The sequence below is a fragment of the Diprion similis genome, chromosome 11 (assembly GCF_021155765.1).
Source record: "Diprion similis isolate iyDipSimi1 chromosome 11, iyDipSimi1.1, whole genome shotgun sequence".
Classification (NCBI taxonomy): Eukaryota; Metazoa; Arthropoda; class Insecta; order Hymenoptera; family Diprionidae; genus Diprion; species Diprion similis.
Window position 1 is genome coordinate 8,243,432 of NC_060115.1, and position 27,403 is coordinate 8,270,834.

General features: G+C 34.9%; 1 protein-coding gene across 3 annotated transcripts; it reads right to left on the reverse strand.

Moving 5' to 3' along the window:
- Positions 1 to 26,980, reverse strand: LOC124412643 (la-related protein 1B). Of its 3 annotated transcripts, none has more exons than XM_046892689.1 (18): positions 25,457 to 26,980; positions 8,308 to 8,381; positions 7,714 to 7,767; positions 7,110 to 7,278; positions 6,833 to 6,937; positions 6,553 to 6,734; positions 6,177 to 6,301; positions 5,763 to 5,952; positions 4,976 to 5,476; positions 4,767 to 4,880; positions 4,490 to 4,647; positions 4,062 to 4,296; positions 3,819 to 3,989; positions 3,458 to 3,726; positions 3,176 to 3,336; positions 2,835 to 3,089; positions 2,583 to 2,716; positions 1 to 2,174 (listed from the first exon to the last, which is right to left on the reverse strand). In XM_046892689.1, exons 1-18 carry the CDS (start codon positions 26,280 to 26,282, stop codon positions 1,713 to 1,715), a joined length of 4,185 nt encoding a protein of 1,394 aa, XP_046748645.1. In that variant the 5' UTR covers positions 26,283 to 26,980; the 3' UTR covers positions 1 to 1,712. The 3 variants fall into 3 exon arrangements, with proteins under 3 accessions (XP_046748645.1, XP_046748644.1, XP_046748646.1); XM_046892688.1 differs by having other exon boundaries at positions 7,110 to 7,281; XM_046892690.1 differs by lacking the exon at positions 4,767 to 4,880 and having other exon boundaries at positions 7,110 to 7,281; positions 25,457 to 26,979.
- Between the last annotated feature and the right edge of the window lie 423 nt (positions 26,981 to 27,403).

The following is a 27,403-nucleotide window of genomic DNA, read 5'->3' on the forward strand; positions in this document are numbered from 1 at the left end:
TTTCTTTTAGCAACAATATATTACAGCCTGCGGGCAAAGGGATCACACCTTTCAATAACAGAGAATAGACCCATTGTATACACACGAAAACCTAACCGTTCTAATTCAGTTGTAATAACGTATTAATTTTTGTTTTTCATTTATTTGTATTTTTTTTTCTTTTAGTTTTATATTTTAGATATAGTATATAACATATATGTTTAAATTAATTCTATACTTTAGTAGTAGTAATTATATTATATCATGCACACCTCTTCTCTTTTCCACTGATCAATGGCTAGATGTGTAGTTACTAATTAAGTTTTCTTCCTTGTTTTGAAATAATTTTTGTATTTTTTTTCCTATCAATTACGTTTCACCACGGTCTTGGAGAAATTTTCGAAAGCAGCAGTCATCATTACAGTATTCGGAAATTATCTGATGCAACTTTTAAAAAAATTTCTTCCTCGATTTTGGGGATATTAGTAGCTTTTATGGGAGTGAGTAATAATAAACTAACAATTTGAGACGACTTAGACGACTCAGATTTAACTTAGTTTGTTTTTTCGTGGTTATTTTTGTCTAATTTTTCTATCTCTATTCAACAGAATTTCATTTTAAAATTCTTTCTGGTGTGCGCACCATAATAATATGAAATTTACACTGGATGACACTGATTAATGGGAGGAATATGTTATATGGAACACAGCTGGGTTAAGAGAAAAAGTTTGTATAAAGCAACGGTTTTTGTTCCATTAGTACGATTGTCGTTTTCACATACGGGATTTTGAAAACGAGACACGATTGACGAAGTTACAATTATCATCGACACAAATCGTTGCAAAACGATCATTCAGTATGGATAGCAAAGATTGCAATATGTTATAGTGCGCATATATTAAACAGTTAAATATGTGCAAAGTTGTCTATTATATAGTACACGACGAACACGTGACACTAGACAGACGGCGTCAGTAACAAAAAATAAAGTTTATTTTTGCGAGCAAATACGATTGCAAGCAATATCGGAAGCCCGAAAAATCATATTCTCGTTCCGCTCCTTCAACATCAGTGCGCGTGATGCATTTATACATAATTTTTAGTTTCAATTATATTTTCCCATTCATTCATCTATAGAATTTATGCACGCAAAACGTCTATTGAATTAAATCTATAATTATTCATAGCACTATACTTTGAGTTTTTTTTTTCGTATCTACCCCTTAAATATCTATTACTTTTCGCATTAACGTTATTATCGTTGCCCAAAATTGTTAATAATTGTATTAAAATGTTTAAAGGCAGAATATCTGGATCAAAGCATAAAATGTATAAATATCAATGGACTGTTTATCTCACGTTTGTAATAAAAATTATAAACCACTTTTTACCGTTTCGACAAAAGGATAAATAAAAATAATAGGGTACTTTATGCAATATAAGCCGTATTTACCTATACAACGATTTCCAAATCGAGATAAACCTTATCAACTAAATTACCTCAGAATGCTCTCTACTACGTAAACAAGTTATATAATAATCACCATGACTTCTTGTCAATTTTAATTCCGTCTCAAACTGGTATAATTATACGGTTTTTGTTGTAAAACGTTTTGTCCCGAAAAGAAAAGACAATAAAATTACCATGTAATTGTTTGGATAATAGAAGTTCCTCAGTCCCTAGTATCAAGTTTTCTCTTTCTTTGCCGTTCTCCGGCTCCTCGATAAGTCATTCATTTTTCACTGACTGATGCCGTCTCAGATTTAGAAACGCTGGGCTTAGACTGCTCAGATTTAACGGACAATCTCGACTGACCTTTAGCTACTTCTTGGGGTCTACTAAAAGAGCCAGAGTTGTGTCGACTTCTGGGTTGTTGCTGTTTGGTGAGATCACGTTGACTGTTGGATGCAGAGTCGTTTCGTCTTTTGGTACGACCCAATCTACCCGAACCAAAAGATTCTGCCCTATTTCGATACTGCGACAGATTTACGGAATCTGACCGTTTGTGATTGTTAGTGTTACCAGAATTGGTAGAAAGTGTCACAGTACTCGAACCACCAGACAACCGTCGTACTCGACTAGTAGGAGATGCTTCTCCGCCACCAGCACTCTCAGAAACGCTTCTGTTTCTCCTTTTCATCGCTTGGCTTCGTAGATTCCCACTGAATCCTTGGAGCATCTCGTTTATTTGCGGCTGCAAATTTTCAGACAGTTTCGAATTACTCTTTTATTCTAAACAATTACAGGGAATCACGCTAAATTGCAACCAAGGTTTTCGAACGGTTGTTTCTACCGGGTGTCAATGGAAATCTGAACGTTTTTCATTTCTTGAAACATATGTTATGATTTCGAATAAATTAAGCACAGAAACCATGGAGAATAAACTGAAAACCTACAAAGAAATGTATCTCATTGTACAGTGGATTGCAAGTGATGAAAACCAAAAGAAAAGCGTAAACCTCAATATGACACATAAAATAGCTTCGACTACACAATTTGAAAATACCAGATTTGGACAGCTGATGCGACATCGGGGCATCCGACAATGCCAGGTTTCATAAAAACTATACTATACAGGCGAATGAATAAAAATTTGACTCACCTCAACTACTCGGAAGTCCTCAATACTTTTGAACTTTGAAAGATACTCCTGTAGTTTGGATTCAACGTGGAGTTTTTCGGCATGCTTATAGTATTTCATGAATGCCCAAAACTTTTCCAAACCATATAATTGCCCTGAAAAATAAACAATGAAAAATATGAAAAAAAAAATAAATAAATAAAAAAACGGATAAGTTAATGTATAAGATCTAATGTATTAATTGATCAAATTCGTTCTTGAATATCAACTCACCAATTTCATAATCTCGTATCGTCTCGGTTTGAAAATCTTTGTAAAGTTGAGGCCTGAACTTTCTTTCTAAACCGTAGCTGTAGAAACGGAAAAGACATTCTAAACCGTAGCGGTATCCTTCAGCAGCATCTTCTAAAGCCAAAGATTTAAATTCTTCGTACATGGTGCGATTGAAGTTCTCTCTGAGGAAGAATGACCAGAAACGGAATAGCGTGTTCATTTCTTGAGACTGCCCAATTCCCAATCTCTTGCGTTCTATGAATACAAAAGTTACACATGTATATACAGCTAGAAAGACATAGAATTAATTTATTGCCCATAAAATTTGAAAGATTTCATACCTTTCAAACATCGAGAATGATACTTGTGATAAACTTGCTGAGTGAAACCATTTTCTTTGAGAAGCGAATGACTTGGATGTTGGAACGTTGGTAGAGATTGAGGTGCGCTGCCGTAGCTGCTTGCCAAATAGCTTTCGCTTGGACTTGTGCCTGCGCTGCTTCTAAATATTACAAGGTTCAGAGAGGAAAAAAAAAGAAGGAAGATGTTAGACATGCCTACTGATTTATAATATAAAGTTTTGGGAACTTTTGAAAATATATATTATATCTTGACATAGTTACCCAGTCGAATAAGTTCTAGGACGATGTTCTCTGACGTCCATAATCCAACCAACGTGATGCTCGACGGGAGGATTACTACTGTGACGCGTTTTACGTTTGCGTGGTGTTCTAGGATCCACAGCTGCCTCGTCTTTCACTACGGCAAAGAAACGAGATGCCCCACCTCTTCTGCCACCTCTGCTTGTCTGACCAGATCTTTGTACATCGTTCCACTGATTTCTATCACCACCTCGTTCACGTTTGCCACGTCCTTCAGGTGTACTTGGAACCTGAATGTTTGAAAAAAACATTTGGTGGCTATATTCACTATTGCACGAGTGCAATTTCGGACGAAAATTTATCAACAACAGATATTCAATACCTGAGTGGGCAAAGAGTGAGCAACTTCCATATCATCTTCACTTGTGGTCGGTGGTGGTGGCGGAACTTCAGGGTTGGTTTTTCTTGGAGCTTTAGGTGCCATTTTTTCAAAAGCTTCTTGACTAATCAAATTTACAGTTTTATAACTTCCGGTCGAAGATACAGATCCAATCTAAAATAGAGGGTAAGTTGCTAGTAATTTGCTGACTGAATACTTTCATAAGAGATGCAAAAGTTTATTTACCCTTTGTCCATCTTCAGTCCATAAATCTTCTTCATAATAATAGAGTCCGTCGTTAATGGCCTGCTCAAGATCTTGCGACATCTTGACACGAGTCGTCCAATCACCTGTGCGATCATGTCCTTCGTGTTTGGGAATTCTTGTCGTAATGGCGATTGCCTGGGGATTCGACTGTGTTACGATCAAAAGTTTGTTGATATCACGATCCGAAAGCTCGTAATCGTCATCATCTTCAGACCTGTGAAGTGTAGACATTCCTTACTATTAGCGAGTTTTGAGGTAAGATTACACTTAAAAAGTTCAGTTTCATTGTCAGATACAAATATATCAGCATATTTTTCCTAAGTCGGGAAAAGAAGACAAAATTTGAGTGGATCATCATGTTTTAGAGTGTTTGAATAATTGACATATATCTTATTACAGGTACTTACCATTCGGAAAATGCATTATGTCGGCCTGTCGGTGGAGGTGTATCCAATTCTTCGTCAAACTGAAAGTCTAATTCTTCGCGTTCTTCTTCTTTGTTATCCGCTAATTTCCCTCTGTCTTCAGGTTTATCTTTTGGGGGTTGTTTCACTCTTCTTCTGACCTACACAATCCAAACGAAGGTATGAGACACAGATGCATAAAATTTTCCAAAATGGGTCGTGACCAAATATCATACTTTGTCTGCATTATAGATAAGCATCGTTACTAGGGTGTTAATACATCGCTAAGAGTGTGTGTAGAGAGGTCTACTATCAAACCCCACTCATCAGATGGTAATCCTTGTGGTGTTAGCGAATCCTCACAACATAATCTTGCCCAATTCAAATCATCCGATTACCACAAAATAAATAATCGAAATAGCAAACTGAGCTTATGATGGAATCAATAAAATTATTTCCATCACGACTAAAACTGCGTCACATACTTACTTCTCTCCAGACGTCATCCATCGATGGCTGATTATCTCCATTCACTTGAAAGGTTGATGATCGAACTGAACTAGATGATATTTTTACAGGTTTAACACCGGTATCTGGTAAGGAACTGCTCTGTTTTCGACGTTCTTCTTCTTCTTCCTTAGATCGAACATTTTCTTTCTCATTATTAAGGGACTCAATTCCCTTGTTTACTACAACGGGCACAAACTCTGGTACGTCAGGGTTCAGACTATCACCTATTGAAGAAGATACGCTATCCGATTCACTGAGTCTCCCAGGTACAGAATTAGAATTATTGCGTACACGTAAGCTTAGAGGGATCGGTGGTGGAGGAATAGCAGTCAAGGGTTCGGCGACAGGAAAGAAACTAGGATGTGCAGGCGACGACGATAGCTGCGAAGGAATCTGATGATGATGATGCGCCTGAGGATAAACGGGATTTCCAGCTGCATCTAATATCGGCCATTTCAGAGGCTCAGTCTTTGTTCTAACCTGAAAGTCAAGAATTTAAAATTTATAACTTTGGGTTTCATAAATAGAGGGGCGAAGAATGCACTAAATTATCAAACAGCATTCAGAGAGAAGCTGTAAACAGTTGTGCGAAGGTCTACTATCAAACCCCACTCATTGGATTTTTGGTCCTTGTGGTGTTAGCGAATCCTTCAACTTTTATCTGGCACAATATCGTCATTAAACTAGTATCAAGAATCTAGTAAAATAATTTGATGATAACGTGCCCTGTAGATGTAAAAAAGTATCAAAATGTCAGGTATCTAACCTGGAATCCATTAACGAGTTCAAGTTTGTCAGACTCTTTGATAGCCTCGATGACCAAAGCTACGTCAGTGGTAAGTGCTTGTACTCGATGGAACGAAGCTATAAGAGTAATAGGAAGAAAACCTTCAGCGTCCATTTTACGGCGTAGAAAGAAATCTCTCATCAGATTTTCTTCGCTGAAGTAGTACTCGCTGGAATATAGAAAATGCATACAGCCTTAGTATTCGGGTTACAGAAAAACCATTGATTCTGTTTAAAAAACCAAATTTTTCTTCAGATATAGTTTTATCAGCATGTCGAATTTCTTTTCTAAGTCGGGAAAAGAAGACAAAATAATATAATATCATCATATACACAATGAATTACAAACTCAATAAAAATCATACTAATACCTACATTATTTAATCAGACTTACATTTGTTTTTTAATGTAATCTTTAAGCGTTGTCATATCCAAATTGACATAACTCGTATTGTTGAAGTAGAAAGTACCCATATATGGCATCATAAACGAGGCATCAGATCCGCCAAACTTATTCACCTGCAATTCAACTCTGATTAACTTCATATCAGCCTCATTTAATACCACTAAATTAGATTTTCCCACTTTTTATGCCAAATTTCAATATCTACAGTTAATTACATCTATAAATTCGTGTCAACAGCTAGATGTGGCAGAATTCTGATCAGTTTCAGTCCGATTACAAGTGCAAATTGTACATTAATTAATCAACTAATCTCAATAAAGGGAACAAAAAATTAACTTTTAAACATATAAGAAATGCCACATACCTGTGTGTAGTCCGTGGGATAGTCTGGATATTCAGGATCATGCCTAGGCTTAAAACCACCGCGGCTAGCACCACGAGTGCCTCTGCCACCTCTGCCTCTGTATCGAGTAGTACCGCCCCCTCGTGTGCCTCTATAGCTATACCTGGATCTGTCATAATCCCTGTCTCTCCAATTTTCTTCCTCTGATGATCAGCAAAACGAAATTTTTTTTCATAAGTCAAGATGAATACTATCATACTTTGAAAATAAACACAAGATTCAATTAAACAAAAGTTTTTACCTTCTCCGTTTCTCTCACGCGGTCCATGAGTTTTCGGAGATCTCTCTCGCTTCCCTCTGTTCTTTGCCAAATCTATGTCCAGGGGAACCCATTTCTGCTTTGTGACTGAAATTTGATATTAGGAACTATTAAATAACTTGACGGATTGTACAAAGAGTGAAGAGCATTTTGTTTTAGTCAATCAACGTAATTGAATAATCTTTCTTTCCTTGTGTCTTCTCTCTTACAAGTTACTGAGGAATAGCAACCTGAGCGAGTTAATAAACCGTAGAGTTACCTTTTTTCTTTTTATCGCTGCCGTCCGTGTGTTCGTCGCTATCATCTTGGAAGTGATTTTGTTCTTTGTTTTCTTTGCCTTTGCCTTCGCTGGCTGGACCGGCATGGTTGTCCTTTGATTGGTTCGGTTCGATGACGCCGTTTTGTTTTTGGGTTGCTATTGCGGGCTTCTTCTAAACCAAAATGGCATAAACTGTACTGCTGATTATCAATAAGATATTAAGATTACCAAATGATATAACAGATTGCGTACTGCTTATCGAATTATTGATAAGATGTTAAAATTAATGAATGGAATGATCGGTAATCGTTCAACTGGCATGGGAAATATTCAATAGAACTGAACTGTGGTAGGTTTTAGAGGCATGTAAGAACACATTTCGTGCCAAGACAATTGTACAAAGCGTTGGCACATGTTTTAGATAAAGGTGTTCTGTGTTAATTTGGCAAAAGTTCTACACCTACAAATTCGCGTGGAAATCTGTACGCTCTAGCTTTTGCAGGTTTGTTATAGGTGCATTGAAACATATGATGAGATTGAAATTTAGTGTTCGTTTTCCAAATTAAGTAATGTTAGGTAAAATTGAGGAAAATATGAAACCCACCTCTCCTTGAGCCCCAAGAGACGGCCAGTCTCCAATGTCGGTAAAATCACTTGCCTGAAATATTGAAAAACGTATATATTAAAATACTAACTTAAAGATAATTTAAACAGTGATAAGCCATAGAAGTTAGCGAATAGGATCTAGAAGAGAGAATGGTGATTTGCTGCGATGACAAACGAGTCAAAGAAATGTTTACATCCAACAATACTCAGGCAAGTTTATTAAACACGTAACTATACAAACACTGCCAAGGTATTATGGAAATTTCCAAGCCGAGTCTGAGTAGTAAAAACTCCGAGACACAGTGAGGAGTTCATAAATAGATTTACTAAAAATGATTATCACTGCAGATGGTTTCTGAAGTGGTGAGTGAAATCTGAGAATAAATCACCACGTAGCGAAACTAGGAACGAGAGCCAATCAATTTATCAAAAGAGTGGCAATCAGGGAAATTCACTTAATCGAAGACAGAACTGATACAGTAATCCCGAGATATTATAATTCAAATTTCTTAACTGATACAGTTGAAAACTTTGCAAAGGCCTGTGGAATCTGTTAGACTGTAATAATCAATCATTCTAATGAAAATCCTACCTTTTGATTGATTTTTCTTCTATCTTTTGGCGCTTTGACAATCGTTGGCTGCACACCGGTTGAAGGGCCATTTTCTGCAAACAAGAATAAACGAAAAAAATTTATGACCGTCGATAATATTCCCACAAATTTATAACAACAAGTTTACTGAGTGACCAATAAGTAACGTAATACTGGCATTAACAATAAGTCTTACAATAAACATTTGATCGGTTAAAAAAACATGTATAAACATTATGTGTATAATGTATTGATTAGGAAAGAGTTTCTCGTTATCAACTCCGATTGCTTAACCTTGAAGATAATCGCGTACACACGTACAGATAAATTATAGCATGAAATCGAATGCAATGACGGTATTGAAATGGCCTTCTCAATATTCATTCTAATTCTTATATGTATAAGTTCCTGTAAATGTATAAGTGCTCAATTCAACCTGTACAATCAGCAGCAGCGTCAATGAGAAATGCTAAGTAATTTTTCGCCGAATTTCCGGTTAAAAACTAAATGTGCTACAAGTTCGTCAATTACGATGTGATCAAATATTTAAAATACGTGAGAAGTAAGCATTAATTTTCGTATTTCACCGCTAGTTAATTAAAAATAATTACTTTTCAACGGAGACAGCACAGCAAGCTCAGACTATCTGCTTATTGTGCGAATACAAATGTACATCATTCAAATTATTAGACGCTGTTCCTGTTCAATCAAAAGAAACTATCGTCTCATTTGTAACTATAACTGCTGGATAAAAAGGTCATATATTTTTATAATGAAAATAGAGGGAATCGCGTTACCTAGAAGGTATGAAAAAATTTTTTTTTAAATTAAAAAAAAAAAACGCCGAGTACGGATATATCATCTCTTGATTGTATAAGTTCGATTTCACATATTACAAATTTAAAGTATGTCCGCTACTTGAATAATGCGTATATAAATTATATATACTTGCCCATAGCGCAAATAATAATTATTATTACAAGTGAGAACAATAAGATCATAAAGCAAGAGGCGCAGCATCTTTTCACGTTGTTACGTTACGTTACCGATATATTACGCTATTACACTTATTTTTTTTATGAATACAAGAATAAATAAACGTTCCAAGTTGTTTCAGGCCTCGCACCAAATATACCTGGGAAAAATATTATTAGCTTCGAAAGATTGAAAGGTATGAGAAAATTTGAACGGATGTCAAATTCGAGAAAAACCAAATTCTTCCAAAATATTATTAAATCATTTCGAGAATACCAAGCCGTGATAATTGAATCTAAAAATGATTATAAGTCAGCAAGAAATTAATGCATAAATTACTTGTCGAAAAAATCTAAAATTTATGCGGGAATTCTTGAAAATCGTTTGAAATATGAAAAAGCATTTCCCTGTTGCCCAGAACTGCGCTAGTATTGTATTTAAACAGATATTATAACCACATAAAGAGATTTACTATATAATTTACTTAAATTTACTCTACCGCATATGTATAAACGTGAAAAGAAATCCACACTGTATGAATTGAACTGAATAAGAATGTTTATTCAATTAAATTCATTTATCAAACGTCGTCAAATTATTATCGTGCATAGATTTCGCAATGCGGACACTGAACGTACGTAATCGTACGATTATCAAAAGATAATTTTCTTTTTCTTCTCGGCAATGAATGTAACAAAGTTTGCAGCAAAGATGCGACGAAAGCATGAGACTATTTATTCGGGTCGTGGTTTTATAATAGCCTAATAAAATGCCTGCTTGGCTATACCTGCTCTGTAAAATTCTGGCTATAGACACCATCCAAAAGTGAAAAAGCAAAGGTTTACAATTTTTTCACAAACTGGTTCAAGTCGAAGAAGCAAGGCAGCTGCAACGATAAGTGGGCACGAAAACGTATAATTTCGAATAAAGTTTCGGCCCTTAAGCATCATATATATTATATACATATATCTGTGTGTGTGGGTGAAATATGTATAAATTTATATTAAATTTAATTTAAACAATCGTTGAATTTATACAAAGCCCAAGCAAATTATTACGAAATATATTTCGACCTTAGTTTATTCGGTAAATATTTTTCCTTGAAGATAAAAAAAAAATTATTAAACTTGTCTGCTAAGAAGTAAATGTAAATAAGATTGTATATTATTTACGCCTGCATTGTCACACGATTAAACGTATTAATTAATTTTAATTTTGCCAAATCAGGTGTGTATATTATAAATATATGTATATATATAGCGTTTGAATTTTCTTTCTGATCATGTACCAATTAAGTAGATTTAATTATAAAATAAAATAGCTGATGTACGCACTGATATTATTTTCAATAAAAAAAAATAATAATAACAACAACAAAAATAATCAACAATATACATGCGATGTATAATGATTTTGAGAATGAGCGGTAAAAAAAATAGATTCGATAACAATAATAAAAAAAAAAATTTTGATTTCTTGTTGATTGAGAATTTGGCAAAAAAAAAAAAATTCCTCAGGGAAGTATTATAATAATTTTCGATATCGTTGTTGGTTGACGATATTTTTAGTCTGCAGTCCGGAGCAATCCGATACGGAAAACCTTGGCAGCCATGCGTGGCGTTGCTTGTCTCTAGTTTACAAGTCAACCAAAGTGATCAAAATTTAAACTATTTAATCAACACATGCAAGTGCACACGTGCGCTCTCTGTATGTATAAATAAATATATATAAGATATTTGACGTTCGTTTCAAGAATACAAATATATATATATATACAGTTAATAGTGTATTCATATATGTATATAAATCATACAATATATTCTGGAACCGAAGGTGTTAATAATCACTTTCCAAATATAAAATGTTTATTTTTTTCAAGCGACTTATAATTTAGAAAAACGTCCGCAAATATATACAGTGTGCGTGTGCGTGTGCGTCAATGCGTGCGTATATGTATAGAAAAATGTTGAATATTTGCAAAGTAGCGCAAAATCTTCTAGTTAAAAAAAAAATGTCAATACTCGTGTAAAGAAAGTATTTCCGCTCCCCATTTTTATTTTCAAAGAAAAATGAGGACAAGGAAAATTTACAGTTATTATTCTCAGTGCCCATCTGCTGTTCATGCAGGTATAAGGATCAGGACTACCACGAAGGATTCACGATGCACTGAATGAAATAAGCTTTCGGTGAAACGTTCAAGGGGAATTTTAGAAGAGTATTAACAAAGATCCTAAGTGGCTGAAAGCAGAAATTGAAAAAATGAAAAATTATAAAAAAAAATCAAAAAAGAAGAAAAATGTTTATTCTTCTCTGCACAGTTATGTACTTTTTGAATTCGTCTGTGGGATTGTATTTCGAAGAAAGAAAAAATGCCACTCGTAGCCTTTTTGTAATTTTCTTCTGAAATTGTTAACAACATCCATTAAAAACGGATCTATTTCAAATATGTATTTCAAGTTCCCTGTTTTTAATTTACTTATATAATTTATATTTAAAATAAAATATCATATCTATATTTTATACGAATAGTGGAAATTTTTCAACGATACTCAAGATCAGCTTCCCAAACCATTTATTCCTGGTTGTTAGAGCCACATATCGAGATTAGATATGAATTCAACGTTAAACCTCTGGCGATTACGTAACCAACATTCTCGGTTCTTTGTACGCGTACATCGGGGTAAATCGTCACTTTATACGATAATAAAAAGTGTACGATAAGCGTTTAAGTAACACTTATTTTGAAATTGAACTCGAGTTTGAAAATAGCCGAGTTCAAAAATTGAGATTATAAAACATTGCTTTGAAAGCAAAGAGAAAAGGAAAGAAAGAAAAATAAAAAATAATAAATAAATAAAAACATAACAAGTTCAAATTCTAACGTCACCCGATTCGAAAAACTTTTCCAATATATCCAAGCCTTATTCTCGTAGTATAACACGAAAATATAACGCGTGCGGAATGCCTGCGAGTGGTTCAATTTCACGATACATATATGTATCATCTATAATAAAATGTCCCAACGTAAAACCTTGTCAAAGGGGTGGGGGGTGTGGGTAAGAAAAAAGAAACGGAAAAGAAATGATCAACGGCAGCTGAGAGACTTTCGAATGTTGTAAGAGAAAAATAAAGATGGAGTGAAAAGAGAGAAAAAGAAAAAGAAAAAGAAAAAAACGAAATGCCAGAGAGAATATTTGGGCGAGGTTCAGGGCGACAAACAAATTCGAACCCAACATTACAAGGTGAAAGCAAGAGAACCTTTGACGACAAGTCAGCAAGCGCAGCCCTGGCCTCGGGCAACTGGTTAATTGATTTCAATCGCTTATAATGTCAATCGACTGACCAGGTGGACACGAATTCTTTCGAAAGAACGAAAGAACGCCTCAGTCCAAGTTTCAACATGTATTCGAATTTTAAAAAAGGATTACTGACTTTTCAATTTATTTATTTTTTATTTTTATTTGTATTTTTTGGGGTTTTTTTTTTCTTTCAAGTAAAAGTGAATCTGATTATAAAGGCTCGACTACATAGTTTGAATTCGAAGATAAATGCGATACAGAATGAATTTTCAACGGAGGTAAATTTTTCAACTTTTCAAAGATAATGTACTAAAGTTACTTACGCGTACGAATGCAATGGAGCATGACTGAACGGGTCTGCGAACCCGAAATAGAGAGAATGTTGGATCTCAAAAAATAGTGCAACGTTAAGCTGCGCATTGGAATCGGATGCAGGAGAAGCAGTTAGAAGTTGGCTATCGATTAGGGACAATTATTTGTCATTGTTTCATTATGCTCACATGTATTATTATTATCATTATTGTTATTATTATTATTCTAAAATTTTACTTTTATACAGGCAAATAAAAAAATGAATGATTTTCTGATTGAAATAATTGTGCCTTTAATTGGTTATAACATGACAATTGGTAATTTGGAAAAAAAAATTTTCTTATTGAATCCAATAAATTTTATTTGAATTATAAAATCATTGAAAATTGTGCTTGACGAAGTGAACAATAGTAGTTCCTTTTTTCTCTCTCGACGAGGAGCGGATAAATAAAAGTAGTTTATTTTATCAAAAGCGCATGATTTTAATCACCATGAAACTACGGAAATCTATACATATATCGTAAGCGATTGTTTGTGTGTTTGATGGTATCCGTGTGTACATCGAGTCACGGTAACCATATTATAGATGTGAACTATCTGTGACGAATTTCCTGTGTTTCGTTGCGATATCGTTGACGACGTTTAACTTTGTGTGTTTGTATAGAAATATATTACGTGTGATAAAAAACAATGTTACAATTCCCATATATATATATATATATATATATATAAACAGTGACTCCCACACACCCAGCAGCAGTTGTGTGATAAGACTTTAATTGCGAATGTGCGAAAAAAGGGATAAACCAATAATAAAATTAGAAAACTCGATTCAACGACATAATTTTTGCCTTACAAAACCATAATTCTAGTTTCAAAATTTTGGCAAAAAAAAATGTCTATCGCTATATCCGACATCAGTTCCGACGTGAAAATTCTAATAAAATTCTTTGCAACATTTTAGTGTAATTCCAAGGACAAGTGTGATGAAGATAAAAGAAGAAAGAAAAAACACAAAAAAAACACAAAAAAAAAAAAAAAACATCAAACCCGAACCAAGTTTAGGCGAGTAAATCAATGAATAAAAACCTTCAGAACCAGATTTGCGCATAAATTACATGCGTTCGTATCTATACGTAAAGATTTTTGTTACACCAGAATTCAGCGTCAAGATCCGGCCCGGCCGAACATCTGCACAGGGTGGCCAACAAGAGGTTTTCGGCTCAGCACGCAACGCCACCGATCTCCTTTTCGTTTTTACAAAGATCAAGGGAACCGGTTTGGTTCGCAAAGGTTCGAATCCTCTTTACGAGCAGACGTCGTCGTTTCCAAATGGTAAATCGATTGCCGGAACGTGTATCGTGTATAAGTCAGAATTGACGCTGATACGAATCGTAATATATAAATTGACCATTTTTTTTGTAAAAAATGTTGTTGAAAATAACGTCAACAAAAATGCAAAGTTGGAGTTCTTAATATTAATATTAATTAAGAGTCGCATTATCGCGATTTTCTATTTTCCATTTAAATAACATGGGATGTTTTTTTTTTTTTTTTTTTTTTTTTTTGTGTGTTTAACTGTGGAATTTAATAATTCGTGAAAAACGCATTAGTGTACCGATAATACGAGAACGTATTTTTGTAGGACATCAATGCGATACGAAAAAGGTATGTTATTATTTTATGATAACTCTCTCCTCGTTTAAAAGTTATTTAATGTCAAAGTAGAATTTACATTAAATTTCATGAATTTTCTACTTTTATTTTTTTAATTATATCTAGCAAAGTTGTTAAAATTCCTCGAGAATCTTTAGTTACTTACATTTTCATGTATTTCATTATTCATTATTCGGCATGTGTTCATTTCGTATAATTTTAAAAATATAATATAAAAGCTCCGAGCCTTGAAGAAAACGGAAATGACAAAGCCGCCGGACTTTGCAAAGGCGTTGAATAAAAGCTGCGTGAAAATATGTTGAAAAGAAGATCGACGTACGTCGATTCATGATCACCTGTTCAAACTCGATATTCCAAAAGCGGTTTTTGCAATTACTTAACTCGATGTTATTCTACTTTTGAGTTAATTAAACAAAGGTTAGATAAAATGATACCACATCTGTCGATGCGAAGAATGAAACGTTCGTGAAAAAGTTCAGTATATATTCAATTTTCGTAAACGACGATTTGTAGAGTTGATTAAAAGAAAAACACAAATCTCAATCTAATAAAAGAATTCCTCCTCGTCCAAATTTTCCGCTACTCTGAGTTTAAAGAACCTAAAAATTAGATGGAACAAGTCCAACAACTTCTCAGCCTGTAGAAATCGAACGTGAAATTCTAATTTATTCATTATATTCCTGAACAACTATATCGTCAATTTTTAAATAATGAATGGTAAATCCGTTAATGCATTATAATTAATTATATCCATGTACTTTTACCCCCATTTTATCTATAATATATATATATATATATATATATATAGATATATTAGAAAAACACAGCGTTACGTATAAAGCTCATTTTCAGCCCAGTCTAAACTCTAAAGATAAAGATAAAACATGTACGTGTGTGTACGTGAAGCAGCGGACAGAGTTTTGAGAAAGTGCCAAAGTCTGGGATGACTTTGAAATTAGGTCTCCACGTAATAACCGACATTCCAACTAACTAATCTGTACATCTCGCATCGAGTTCGGTCGTTGAACTACGTTTATTAACAATGATATAAATCTTGCATAAGGTTCGAATTATCCTTATTACGAAAATTCGTATAATTTATTAGCACAGACGGTGATCAGCTGATGTTTTTTGTTGCATATAATATAACGTAGGAATTATATAAATGAGGCTAGAAATATGATGTCGCCTAGCGCATGCAGAGATCCATAAAAATTAACGAACTGCTATTAACTTTTACTTGGACGTATTTCTAAACTCTTGATTAAATAAATAACTTTCAAGGATTTCATCGCTACAGTATGAACTGTCTTTGGGAAAAGAGAGAAAAAAAAAATGAAGGTAAATATCGTTACAGACAAATGTCAGGATTCGTAAGAGAATCGTGGTAATAATTATTTCACATTTAGCAGATGTCTGCTTGCATATTATTTTAAACACCTTTATATAACTTAAAGAAAGTAAAAGCGCACCGCTGCAGCAGCAGCTGATGTGACATATAACGATTATAATATTATATATTATACTTACGTCATTTGAAAATAATAATTATTAACTGATTTTTTCCTCCTTGATCATTTGAAATTATTAAAAGATCTTTCATACCAACAATTAAAATTACTGATAACAGAATTAACTATAATTTACTATAATTTACCTACAAGACTTTTGGATACAGAAAATTCATGTATAAAAAAAAAAAAAAAATCCGTTCAATTGCATATGCATAATAAATTTCAAGTATACTTGACGTGCGCGTATAATTGGACGTAATCGAAAACAATTTCTTTACAGCATATACTAAAATGATTTGATCGATAATTCACATCGCCACAGTTTGTAACAATAAGAGCCTAATTGTAAACCGGAATCGTGGAATAATATAGTTTTAAATACCGGCAACCATTTGGCGTGAGACCTGTTGCAAGACGAATTTGATCGAAATGATTGATTTACAATACGTAAAACATTGCAAAAACAAAGTACGAATATTATGCTGTTCCAATGAAAAAAAAAATTTAAAGGAAAGTTAAAAAAGAAGATTCTGTGAAAAGATGAGTATCGTGCTGATTTGATTTTTTACTTTTTTCAACATTATTTTGTATTTAACTCTTCATCTCGCTTCAATTATTATCATTTCTTTCCTGACATTTATATTCAACCCAAAGATCAGGATCCATACTACAACAATATATCATCCGGCAATCTTATTCTCGTAAATTAGAAGTTCATATTAAATTAGAACTATTTCATAAGTTTGAATTAATAATAAAAAAGTCTCCAGATACACTTCTAAAACATCAACTGGAGACTTGATATTACAATTAGATTACAACAAATGCGGAAACTCACGTGCAGACACGATGTCGTTCTCATTAAATTTCATTATGCCTCTTATTCCGATAACATAATCGGTTATTTCCACTTTTACTCAGTAGAACACTGCTCGAACAACAATATCTGCACGAGAACACATACACAGCACCTATTTGCCACACAAATTATCATCAGTTTATTACGGAAGTTCCTTCACTAAAATATCTCGGGCATAGTCACACAGGCGTAGGTGGTGCAGTCTAATTACCGCGAGTACAACGAAAACAACAATAATAATTATAACAACAACAAAAACAACAACAACAAAGTACGATATCTAAACCGCGAGGATGACAGTATCAAAAATATCAATTTTTTAAAATGTCAATTTATTCATTTTACTTTTCTCGACCGATTAGTAAAAATAATTTCAAACCATTTGAAAGTTCAAGGATATAGTTTACACGCTTCTATAAAGTTCGCAATATATATATTTATGTATATGTAAATTAATGAAAAAACGCAGTAAGTTTAACAGCAGCTATAAAAAATATGAATGATGATGATAATTTGGAAAAAAAATTTTTTTTTTTTTTTTTTTTCAAATTGAAAGAAGCGATAAATAAAGTAACTCGAAATATTCGGTATACGTCTCAGATCAGACTTGGCATCACCACCCGTTGCCATGCGAGCCCAGCGTTGTACTGAGAGCTCAAAAGTGAGTCGACGTGTAAAACAACGACGAAGACGACGACGACGACTCTGCGAACCGCGCCTCGTCTTTCCTTCTTCGCCTGCCAGATTGCAGGGGGAATTTACAAACGCAGATAGATATTAAACGGATGTCATATATATATTAAAGTGTTTCGGAAAAAAATTATTTGCTATTTTCCACCATGACACCCTCTGATTCTGTCAAAACACGAGTCTTCTAAGTTATGAAGAAGGTTGGATTTTTCACTTTTATCAATTTTTTTAAAATTCATAAAGTACCGTGAATGATTCAAAAATTTTCTTTTTAATCGTTCCTTCTGCTTACATCAATCATAATATCAATTCACGTCACAAATAAGACCTCCAGTTAATGTATGAGAAGTGTTACATCTCAAGACTTTTTCACTATTAATTCAATCTCACAAAATAGTTATAATTCAATATTCAAAAATCGTCAATTATTTTTTCTAAAATACCCTAATATACAAACTACACATTCGTATAGTAGAAAATAGTAAGTAAGTCATCACTTCACAGAGCGCTTAATTACTTTAGTTATTTTTAACTAATACGATAATTCGGAAAGCTAATGCTTTCTCTGAATGGAAAAAAATTTAATGAACTGAATCGGAAAACAACAACAACATTCAATTACCTTAAATACAATCACGTATTGTTTTGTATCGCGTAATCTTGCAAATTCCGCAACGGTAATATTTTAAAACCTTGTGAAAACGATACCCATTTAACGTGTACAATTTTTTAGTACTTAAATATATATAATAAAAAATAAAATTAAATGAAACTTCTCTATATATATGTGTACATATTACGCACATTAGAGCCAATCACATGCGGCTAATTCGCGTGCCAAAGAATATGCAACGGTAGCTCGGCATTTGTGTAAATAATTGATAGTTTATCTGAATCTAATCTTGTGAATTTCTATCCCCCTTAATCAACTGATTACAGATTTTTCACATTTCCGGCGAGATAAAATAATTTGTTATTCTATTCTTTTCTCTTCTCTTCTCTTATGACCACTCTTAAACTGTCTTCTGTTTTTTTTTTCCCCCCTGAAAAACTGTCTCATTGTACGTACACGTTTCCTTTTCTTTTTTTCCAAACTCTCACAATTGCGTTTACCTCACGAATATACGTTACACGTACACAAAGTTTGCCCAGCTGCGGTGAGAAATATGGGGAATAGAAAAACAAAAAATAAAAAACCGATCCGACGATAAACTGTCGTATATGTATAATAATCGAGATAATAATAATTTCTCTTGCTGCTACTGCTGTTGCTACTGCACGAGGCTCTAAATTCTTGGCGAAAACTCAAGTTTGAACCGATGTCTCGCAATAGTTCTACTGCACCGTTGATGTGTCTGAGAGGAATATGAGACTGAAATACATCGCGTTCGTCGTATAATAAAACCGATAGCTGACAAAGTTTTAAGGCTAGATTTGACACGCTTATAGATAATAGAAAATAGAAAAGATGCGCGGTGAACATTGCATGCCGGCATGTATTGCGTTCATAATTTTAATATTATTATATATACATGTATACATATATGTAGACAACGCAGCAGAATTATTCGTTGATCATACATAAAATAGCGAGTGGAAAATGTAGAAAAAAAAAATCATCACGGTGGAATATTAACAATAATCAATTTTATTTCAACATGCAGGCTACAACTTGCAAGTTACAGGTACACGCATATGCCTATAAAACGAGATAAGCTCGCTCCATCATATCTCGAACAGCAATGGTCTGAACACCGGAGGCGAATTACGTCAAACAACAAAACGTGATCAAGTGATAAATTGAACTGTAGTGAAATTTATAACCGCTTTGAAATATCGTGTTTTATTCTAGGTATTTTGAAAATTTATTTCATTTACATATATTTTTTTCATTCAATTTCCTTAGAATCGTCATTCGTACTATATTAAACGGAGTTGAATATTCAAACAATTTTTTAATCAATGGGTGATGATAAATAATAATAATAATAATAATAATAATAATAATAATAATGCACATGTATGTAAGCTGCGTGACGAAGGAATTGCAATGATCAAATATAACACGTGATGTATATCGTGTATGTACATAAAATACCGCTCTAAAACATATAAGGTATCATCATATCTATGACAAGCCGATTTCAAAGATAAGGAAATAAAAACGTCGATAAATCCCTTTACTAGTTAAATAGCTTCTAATATAATAATATGAGTACGTGAGCGAATTACGTGAAATCTTAATTACTATCGGTAATAATATTACGATAACTGTTGCACAATCTTGACATTGATTGATTTTTTCTTCTTTTTCTTTTCATCTCAAAAAATATCGATAAAAACAATAATGTCACGGTATATTGTACGTTTGTTTCTTTTTCTTTTTCTTTTGTTTTGTCACGTATTTATTACACAGGTGTGCGGACGACGATCATTTATACATTTTTATCAGCTGCACTTTCGGGCGATTTCTAATTATTATTATTATTGTTGTTGTCGTTGTTGTTTTTAGAGCTACGCGTTTGGTTATAACTACTATTGTATGAAAAAAAATTTGGAAAATCTTTGCGAATTCACAACAGAATTTTTCCACGCAGAAGCGGAGCAAAAGTACAATTTCTGTCCAGCAAAATAGAAAAAAACCACAGAGACTTAAATTCAATCTAAGGGAAGCAATTTCAGCGTTCTCAAAAGTTTAATAAGAATATGTAACGGGTAATTGCCAAAACTACGTTACAATGACGGTCGACGTTTGTCGCGAGTTGTTATTGTTGTTGTGTTGTTGTTGTATCGTCCGTTCGACCGACCAGCCGACCGGCCGGAAGTAGTAAGTTAATAAAGATGATCGTGAGCATTATACTTGTACCGCACGTCGTATATTATATATATGCTGATGGATACAATAATTTAGTGAAAGGAATAAATCGTCGACGATCATTGACGAGATTTTATTATGACAACTATTTACAATTAATTCTATAATTTATATTAAATAGAGAAGTAAGAGAAAATAAATGATTTTAAGCACCGTCGTCGTATGTACAGAAATTCCATTCCTTTATCATCGAGCTCGTTTTGCACTTAGAGGTATGTAAATATGCGATAATCAAATATAGATTAAACGCTTTCAGCCCGATTACGCACGTAGGTATTGACTGGGATGAAAAATTACGCGCGGTTTGAAGCCTCTTTATAACGATACCTGCTACAACCACACCGCAATGATTAATCAAGGTAGAGGTTGAGGACAAAAGCGTATAATATAAGACGAGAGAAGGAGAAGGTGTAGGTGGTGGTTAGCACCTGCAATTGAAATTAACTTTCTGTATTGCATTATTATCATTATTATCATTGTTGTTGTTGTTTTTATCATTATTATTATACCATGTTGGTTAAATAGACCGCATATAGGTATAACAGTGACGTTTTAATACTTACTGCATCGTTGAAATTTCATTAATACATATGTAGTCCTACTAGGAAGTTGAATAATTTGAAATATATTACGAGCTATATTGATAACATATGCACGAATGTTGAGTACATGACGCGCTAGTGCAATAATTATTTATTATTCTTCATCGCGCCCGTGAATGTTGTACGTATACATTTATATATATATTCCTTTACACCAAATTCAAATACGCATAATCTACCGAAAACAACAGTATAGTGACGGCAGAGTGTTCTTCGATGTATTTCTCTCTCGCTCTCACGTGTACAAACCTGACATGAATAAATTGAATCGACGAATTAACGATAGTACGCAACTGGTACGTACGTTTTTTTTTTTTTGTTTTTTTTTTTATTAATCCAGCAGGCATATTTACGATACTAAAATATCAAACCTTAAGGTTTTCGATAATTTGAAATTCAGTCATACAGGTGAATCATTATACCAGCCAAGCGAAAAGTTTTCAGATTTTCTTTTCTTCAAAGGAATGGATAAAAATTGACGATGATATTTTTCTCCTTTTTTTTAAATTCTTACATTAAAAGAAGAAGAAAAAAAAAATAACAAAATAAATTAATATATGTACAAGTTTTTTTTTTTTTTTTGTTTAAATAAAAAAACTTCAATGCTAAGACACACATGTGATATATAGCGTTCCGCGCATGGACGACAGCGTGGTAGAATCGACAGCGACTGTCGTTGATTGCGAATTACGTAATGAACACGTAAGAGAGCCGGAGAGGAGAAATAAAACACAACGCGCGAAAGGTCTCGTCGAAATAGAATGCGGCGGCGTGCGTGCGTACGGCGGAGAATGAAAAAGAAATGTGTCGGTGTTCGTCCGCTCAGTGGGACAAGTAAACAACATTGTTTACCATTGCACTTTGCCAAACAATCTACCCCGGCGTTCAATTGTTAAAAAATAAATAAATGAGAGACGGATAAAGAGAGAGAGAGAGAGAGAGAGAGAGAGAGAGAGAGCGAGAGAGAAGATATCTCGGGGAAAATAAAAAGATACGAATCGACAAGAAAAATTTCTTTTACAATCAAACAGCGTGAGGAGACGTAGAGGTATATATTATCGAAGAATTAAATTTGATTGAAAATTTAATCTACCTATCGGTAGAGCAAGTCGAAAAGAAAAGAGAAGGAAATAAAAAAAAGTGTACAGGATATAGACATTCGAATGTATATTGGCGAAAGTTAATTTATTAATTGACGGACGGTGTAAAAAAAAAAAAAAAAAAAAAATGTCAACCTGCAACTTTGGACGTATTACGACATGTATTATAATCGTATAATGTGATATTTGGTGCAAACACGTGTACGTCGTATCCGTTATCGTACTCGGTCACGTTGATAAGACAACGATTCTTTCGAGTATTATTATAGAGAGAAACGGTCTAGAAGCGGGATTGAGAAAAAAGTAAAAAAAAAAAGTAAAAAAAAAAAAAAAAAAAAAAAAACTTCTCCATTCGCTTATAAATTGATCGCGCATAGATTCGGGGAGATCGTGAATCGATCATACGCGCCGAGTCATAAAAAATAATACACGTTATGCATACTTCGTCGCATTCAACGCACGTTGCATGCGATGTGATGCTCATCTCGTAACGATACGTATATGCGGAGGTGCAGTAATGGGACTATGCAACAGGTGACGAAGATGACGACGAGGAGGGCAACGACATTCGAGACGAAGACTCGCTACTGCTGTTGGATTACAAGAGACGAGAAGCAGATGCGGAAATATGCTTACGCACTGCGTGAATGCAACGGGGCTAAGATAAAATCTGCGAGTTGAGTTTAATATGAGACTGAATGAAAAAGTTAGTAACGTTATTATAATCATTATAACGATTCGGAAAATCCTTATTTTTCACAATCGCAGGAATGTCTGAAATTCAGTACATAAAATCGTAACAAGGCAAACCGGATTCATATTTGAAAACTTAATTGCTCTAATAAAGTCACTCTATAAACTTGTCTACCATCCACGTTTCGTTACGTTAACGTTACTAACTTTAGCCTCGTAGTTTCATGAGATTCGAAGAGTTAGTAACGCTGACGTACAAAAAGACATTGAAATAAAAAAATCCGAAAAAATCATTACTTTGCAATTTCAGAATGCTTTTCGAAAGAGGTTGAATTTTCAAAATTTAACCACAACGTTATGCTTCGTTACGGTTTAATAAATTACCGACAACCCTACAGCTGTGAAAGAAACGACAATTTAAACGTTACTAACTAATTTCGAGAATCGAGGAAACCTTTTCAACTTACGTTTGCCGGAAATGAGAGGGAGAGGAGAACTATTTATTATGGGGGTGAAAAGCACGTTTTCTTCGTTTTTTCGTGGTTCTTATTACAGATCATTTTTTTTTTTCTTTTATGTCGATGACGACGACAACGACGAGACGAAGAAACCTTCTTTAATCGCAACTTTTGACGTTTTTCATCTGATAGATTTTTATTTTATGATTAATTAATTGATCTAGATTGTCGATAAAGAGAAGAAAAGCCGTTGTCGAGAGATAAATTCGGGACAAATTAATCTTGGCGGAAGAAATATAATAATGATGATAATAATAATAATGATAATAATAATGACGATGATAATGATTAATATCGTCGCTCTGTATTTTTCGAACAAAAAGACGACGGACGGCTAAGTAACTTCATTCTTCTCGTCTGAATCCGATATTCTTTCTATCCGTATTAGTATCATCAATTATCATTATTATTGTTACGTATTTATGCGTAAATTTTCGACATCGAATAAAATATCATTTTACATCACTTCCTATTATAAATTCCTGAAGCGTTATAAAGTACCATCAAGAAAACACAGAAACACAAAAAAAAAAGCGTAGCAACAACAAACACACACACACACGCACAATTCCCAAGCAGCATTATTAAACATATGAGCTTGTATATTAATTTCACATGCATGTGCGTAAAAACAATACTGAAAACGAAGAAATTTTTTATTTCAACGAGATGAATTGTGCGAGAATTCGTTAAACGTGATTGTAGAGTACACCATAATGCATGTACAAGGTGTATTGAAAATACACTCTGCATCATGATATGACGTCCGGAGTTTTAAACCACGTAATTGGCAAACCTCCTTAAGTAAGTAAGTAAGTAAGTAAGTAAGTAAGTAAGCATGTTAAGAGAAGGGAGGACAGGGGGATTCGAGCACGAAGTGATATCGTCCGAAAGTGAGAGTTGGACGAAAACCTGCTCCATATAACAGCGGATAGCTGGGAGAGATATAAAGTGTAACCACCCACCCATGATGTGATTGGCAGTTATAGATCGATGTAACTTAGCAACGTAATAATCGAGGATAAACGCACGCCGCAGTAGCTAATAAATGAGAATAAGGATAAATGTGAAAAAAAAAACAAAAAAAATTTATCGAGAAGTGTAGGTAGGTAGGTAGGTACGTATGTACATACATACATACATAACCGAGCAATAAGATCGTTTCGATTATCGTATCTATCCTGCAGTAATGATATTTTTCAATAGTAAAAAAAAGAACGATGACGACGCCGAAACGGTGTTAGGCAACAAGTGTTAACACGTTCTTCAACACGCTGCTAATCGTACCTTTTGCCATGTGTTCAACCAATTAGATTTACTACACATGCACACACACATATATAGTATATATAGTATATATAGTATAAAATTTTTCATTCAATAAAGCAGAGGACTGATTTTTTCGACTATATATGATCCTTTGTAAGCAGGAATTAATAATCAGCTTGAACGAAAAAATCAAGGTAGCCTTCGGATGTATATATATGTGTGTTTAGAAACACAAAGTTGAAAGACAAAAAAAAGTTGTATTCTTGGAATATTTCCAGGACTTTACGGATCATTGGATATCGATGTAGTCGTGAAAATCTTCAAACATTGAATCCTACCATTGAGAATGAACGGAGTAGTACGAGATAAAAATTTTTGCCAATCAAACACATTAGCGACAGTTTATTGACAGTGATTCTAAAATGCAGCGACTGCACAAGCTGATTCATGAATAGCACGTAGTATTCAATAGTAAACAAATGATGGAGCAGTATTGCAAATAGTCAAAGCACCAGCGTCTGGACTTTGCAAAAGAAGCTATCGCAATGCCTCGAATCTTTGAGACTCAGAATCCATATTCGTTAAAAGGTGTTTGAACAAAGCAAATTTGTAACCAGAATCGGTAAAGCTGATTTTCATTGAAACAATATCCCGTTAACATGGAACAAACATTCAAAATCTATTAAAAAATCACCGTTGCATTCAAATTTAGCAATTTTAAGTTGAGCTGCGTTACCGTGACAAAATCATTTCATCTAAAACTTACCAATTTTCCCTCTCTGCTGCTGCGGCTGAAGCACCCTTTTCTCTCTCTCCGCAACCGACGGTTTTTCGACTTGCTTTTCTGTAGGAACTGGAGCTGGGACGGTCACAGCCTGAGGTAAGGATGGCTGAGGTCGATTGCCGCCTGTGGCTTTGCTCTTCATCCATGGATTGACGATGGGTATTGGAGCCTCGACGTACTTAACGGGTTCGGCGTCAGTTTCCGGCTCTGTACCAGCCTCGTCTCTATCCTTGGATAGATCTTTGGCGAGAGAGTGTTCGGCGGTGCTCTTTTCGCTCCGCTCGCCTCTCTCCTTATGCCCTCGCTCTTCGACAGCATCGCCGTGCTGAGTTCTGGGATGATACCTTTCTCTGTGATGATACCGATCCCTGTGGTCGTGGTGCTCTCGATGCTCCCTGTGTTTTTCTTTTCTGCGTGCGCTCTTCGGAGCGACGGTTTGAAACTCGCTGTCGCTCTCCGCCTCTCCGTTGTTCAGAGGCTTGGCTTCCTCCGCCTCCGAAGCAACCTCGACCACGTTCTGGCTCGACCTGGAGGTCGTGTTCTGGAAGTTCCTCTCCGGCCTACCGTAGTGCGAACTGTATCTCCTCGTCGATTTCTGGTATGATTTACCCCGCTGGACGACCGCCGATGAGGTTTCGGCGGACATCCGGTCCTTCCCGGAAGCCTGGGGCGCATCGTTTATGTTCTCCTTGTTGTTGTCGTTGTTTTTCGGGTTGAGCACACTGGCGTAAGAGATGCCTTGGCCCTCGTTCGTCTCTCTGGCCCCGCCGCTGCCGCCTTGCGTGCTCGGAGCCACCTTTGCCGCCATATTGGATTCACTCGGCGATAGAAAAACACGAGGCGGAGGATACTTTCCGCTCCAGAATTCATTCAACCATTAAATAGGGGACATCTGATCACTTACGGGGTGAATTGTGATCGGCGATGAATTTCAGCGGGTCGGATTCAGCGACGAATGTATTCGACCAATTACCAGATATGCGCCGCACTTCAGTCCATGCTTAACGCAGGCGAGAGCCGAGAGAACGAGCGCGTGGCTGGCCGCATGCGGGACTCGCGTTTGCTCCCGGCTAGCACGCGGCGCTGACTTGGCAAATATCGATAAACTGGTCAATTTTCAAGGGTGAAACTCAGGGGCTGATATCACGGTGATCGAACGTTCGTCGCGGCGAAAGCTGTAAATTAAGAAGAGCTCGTGATGGCTGTGATATTTGAATATCCCCCAACGGTGTTGTATATCCTTTTCCGACTTAGCTGCAGGCCCTGGCTAGCAGACAGCACCTTTATAACGCGGAGATAATTTTATATCAGGCGAAAAAAAAAAATACCCGCACTTCGTCGAATTATATTCCTGTCCGTCAATTTTTACTTCCGATAATTTATCCCTCTAAAGATTTCGTCGTATCCTTGCGGATTACGAGAACACGGAACATTTTAAAGTCTTCTTTTACTACGAATGCTGAACCACAAACACATGTGGCCGACGCTGAATCTTGGCCTTTGAGCGAGCTGAAATAATTATTCCTGATATTAGAAGGCTGTGCATATTGGTTTAACCGGCGGCCGCTAATACCGCCACTTTCTGGCGCTGCTATCGCCACGTTCTTCCTGCCAACTTTTCAAGGCAACGATCAAAATTACCGATGAATTCCGCTAGAGGCGCTGCGTGTCTTGGCAGAATCCTTCGCGCGAATTTTGACTGTGTAAGAACATAAATTGCAAAATTACTTCGTTTTTTTTATCGTTATGCAACGTATTTATTCAGGCAGTTGTGTAAGTCGTATGATACATCTATCACATGTGTACACATGTTATAGATGTATCACATATATATATATATGCATACCATACGACTGCATATATTATATTATGTACACATATGAATAAATATATACATATTATTATATAATATATGTATTGTGTAGACCG

Bases quoted from the DNA above. Each gene is read 5' to 3' on its own strand.
- LOC124412643 (XM_046892688.1), bottom strand. From the start codon at position 26,282: ATGGCGGCAAAGGTGGCTCCGAGCACGCAAGGCGGCAGCGGCGGGGCC. The intron at 7,768-8,307 runs GTAGGATTTTCA...TCAATATTTCAG, and splicing joins GAAGAAAAATCAATCAAAAG to GCAAGTGATTTTACCGACAT. The intron at 3,727-3,818 runs GTATTGAATATC...TCAAACATTCAG, and splicing joins CTCACTCTTTGCCCACTCAG to GTTCCAAGTACACCTGAAGG.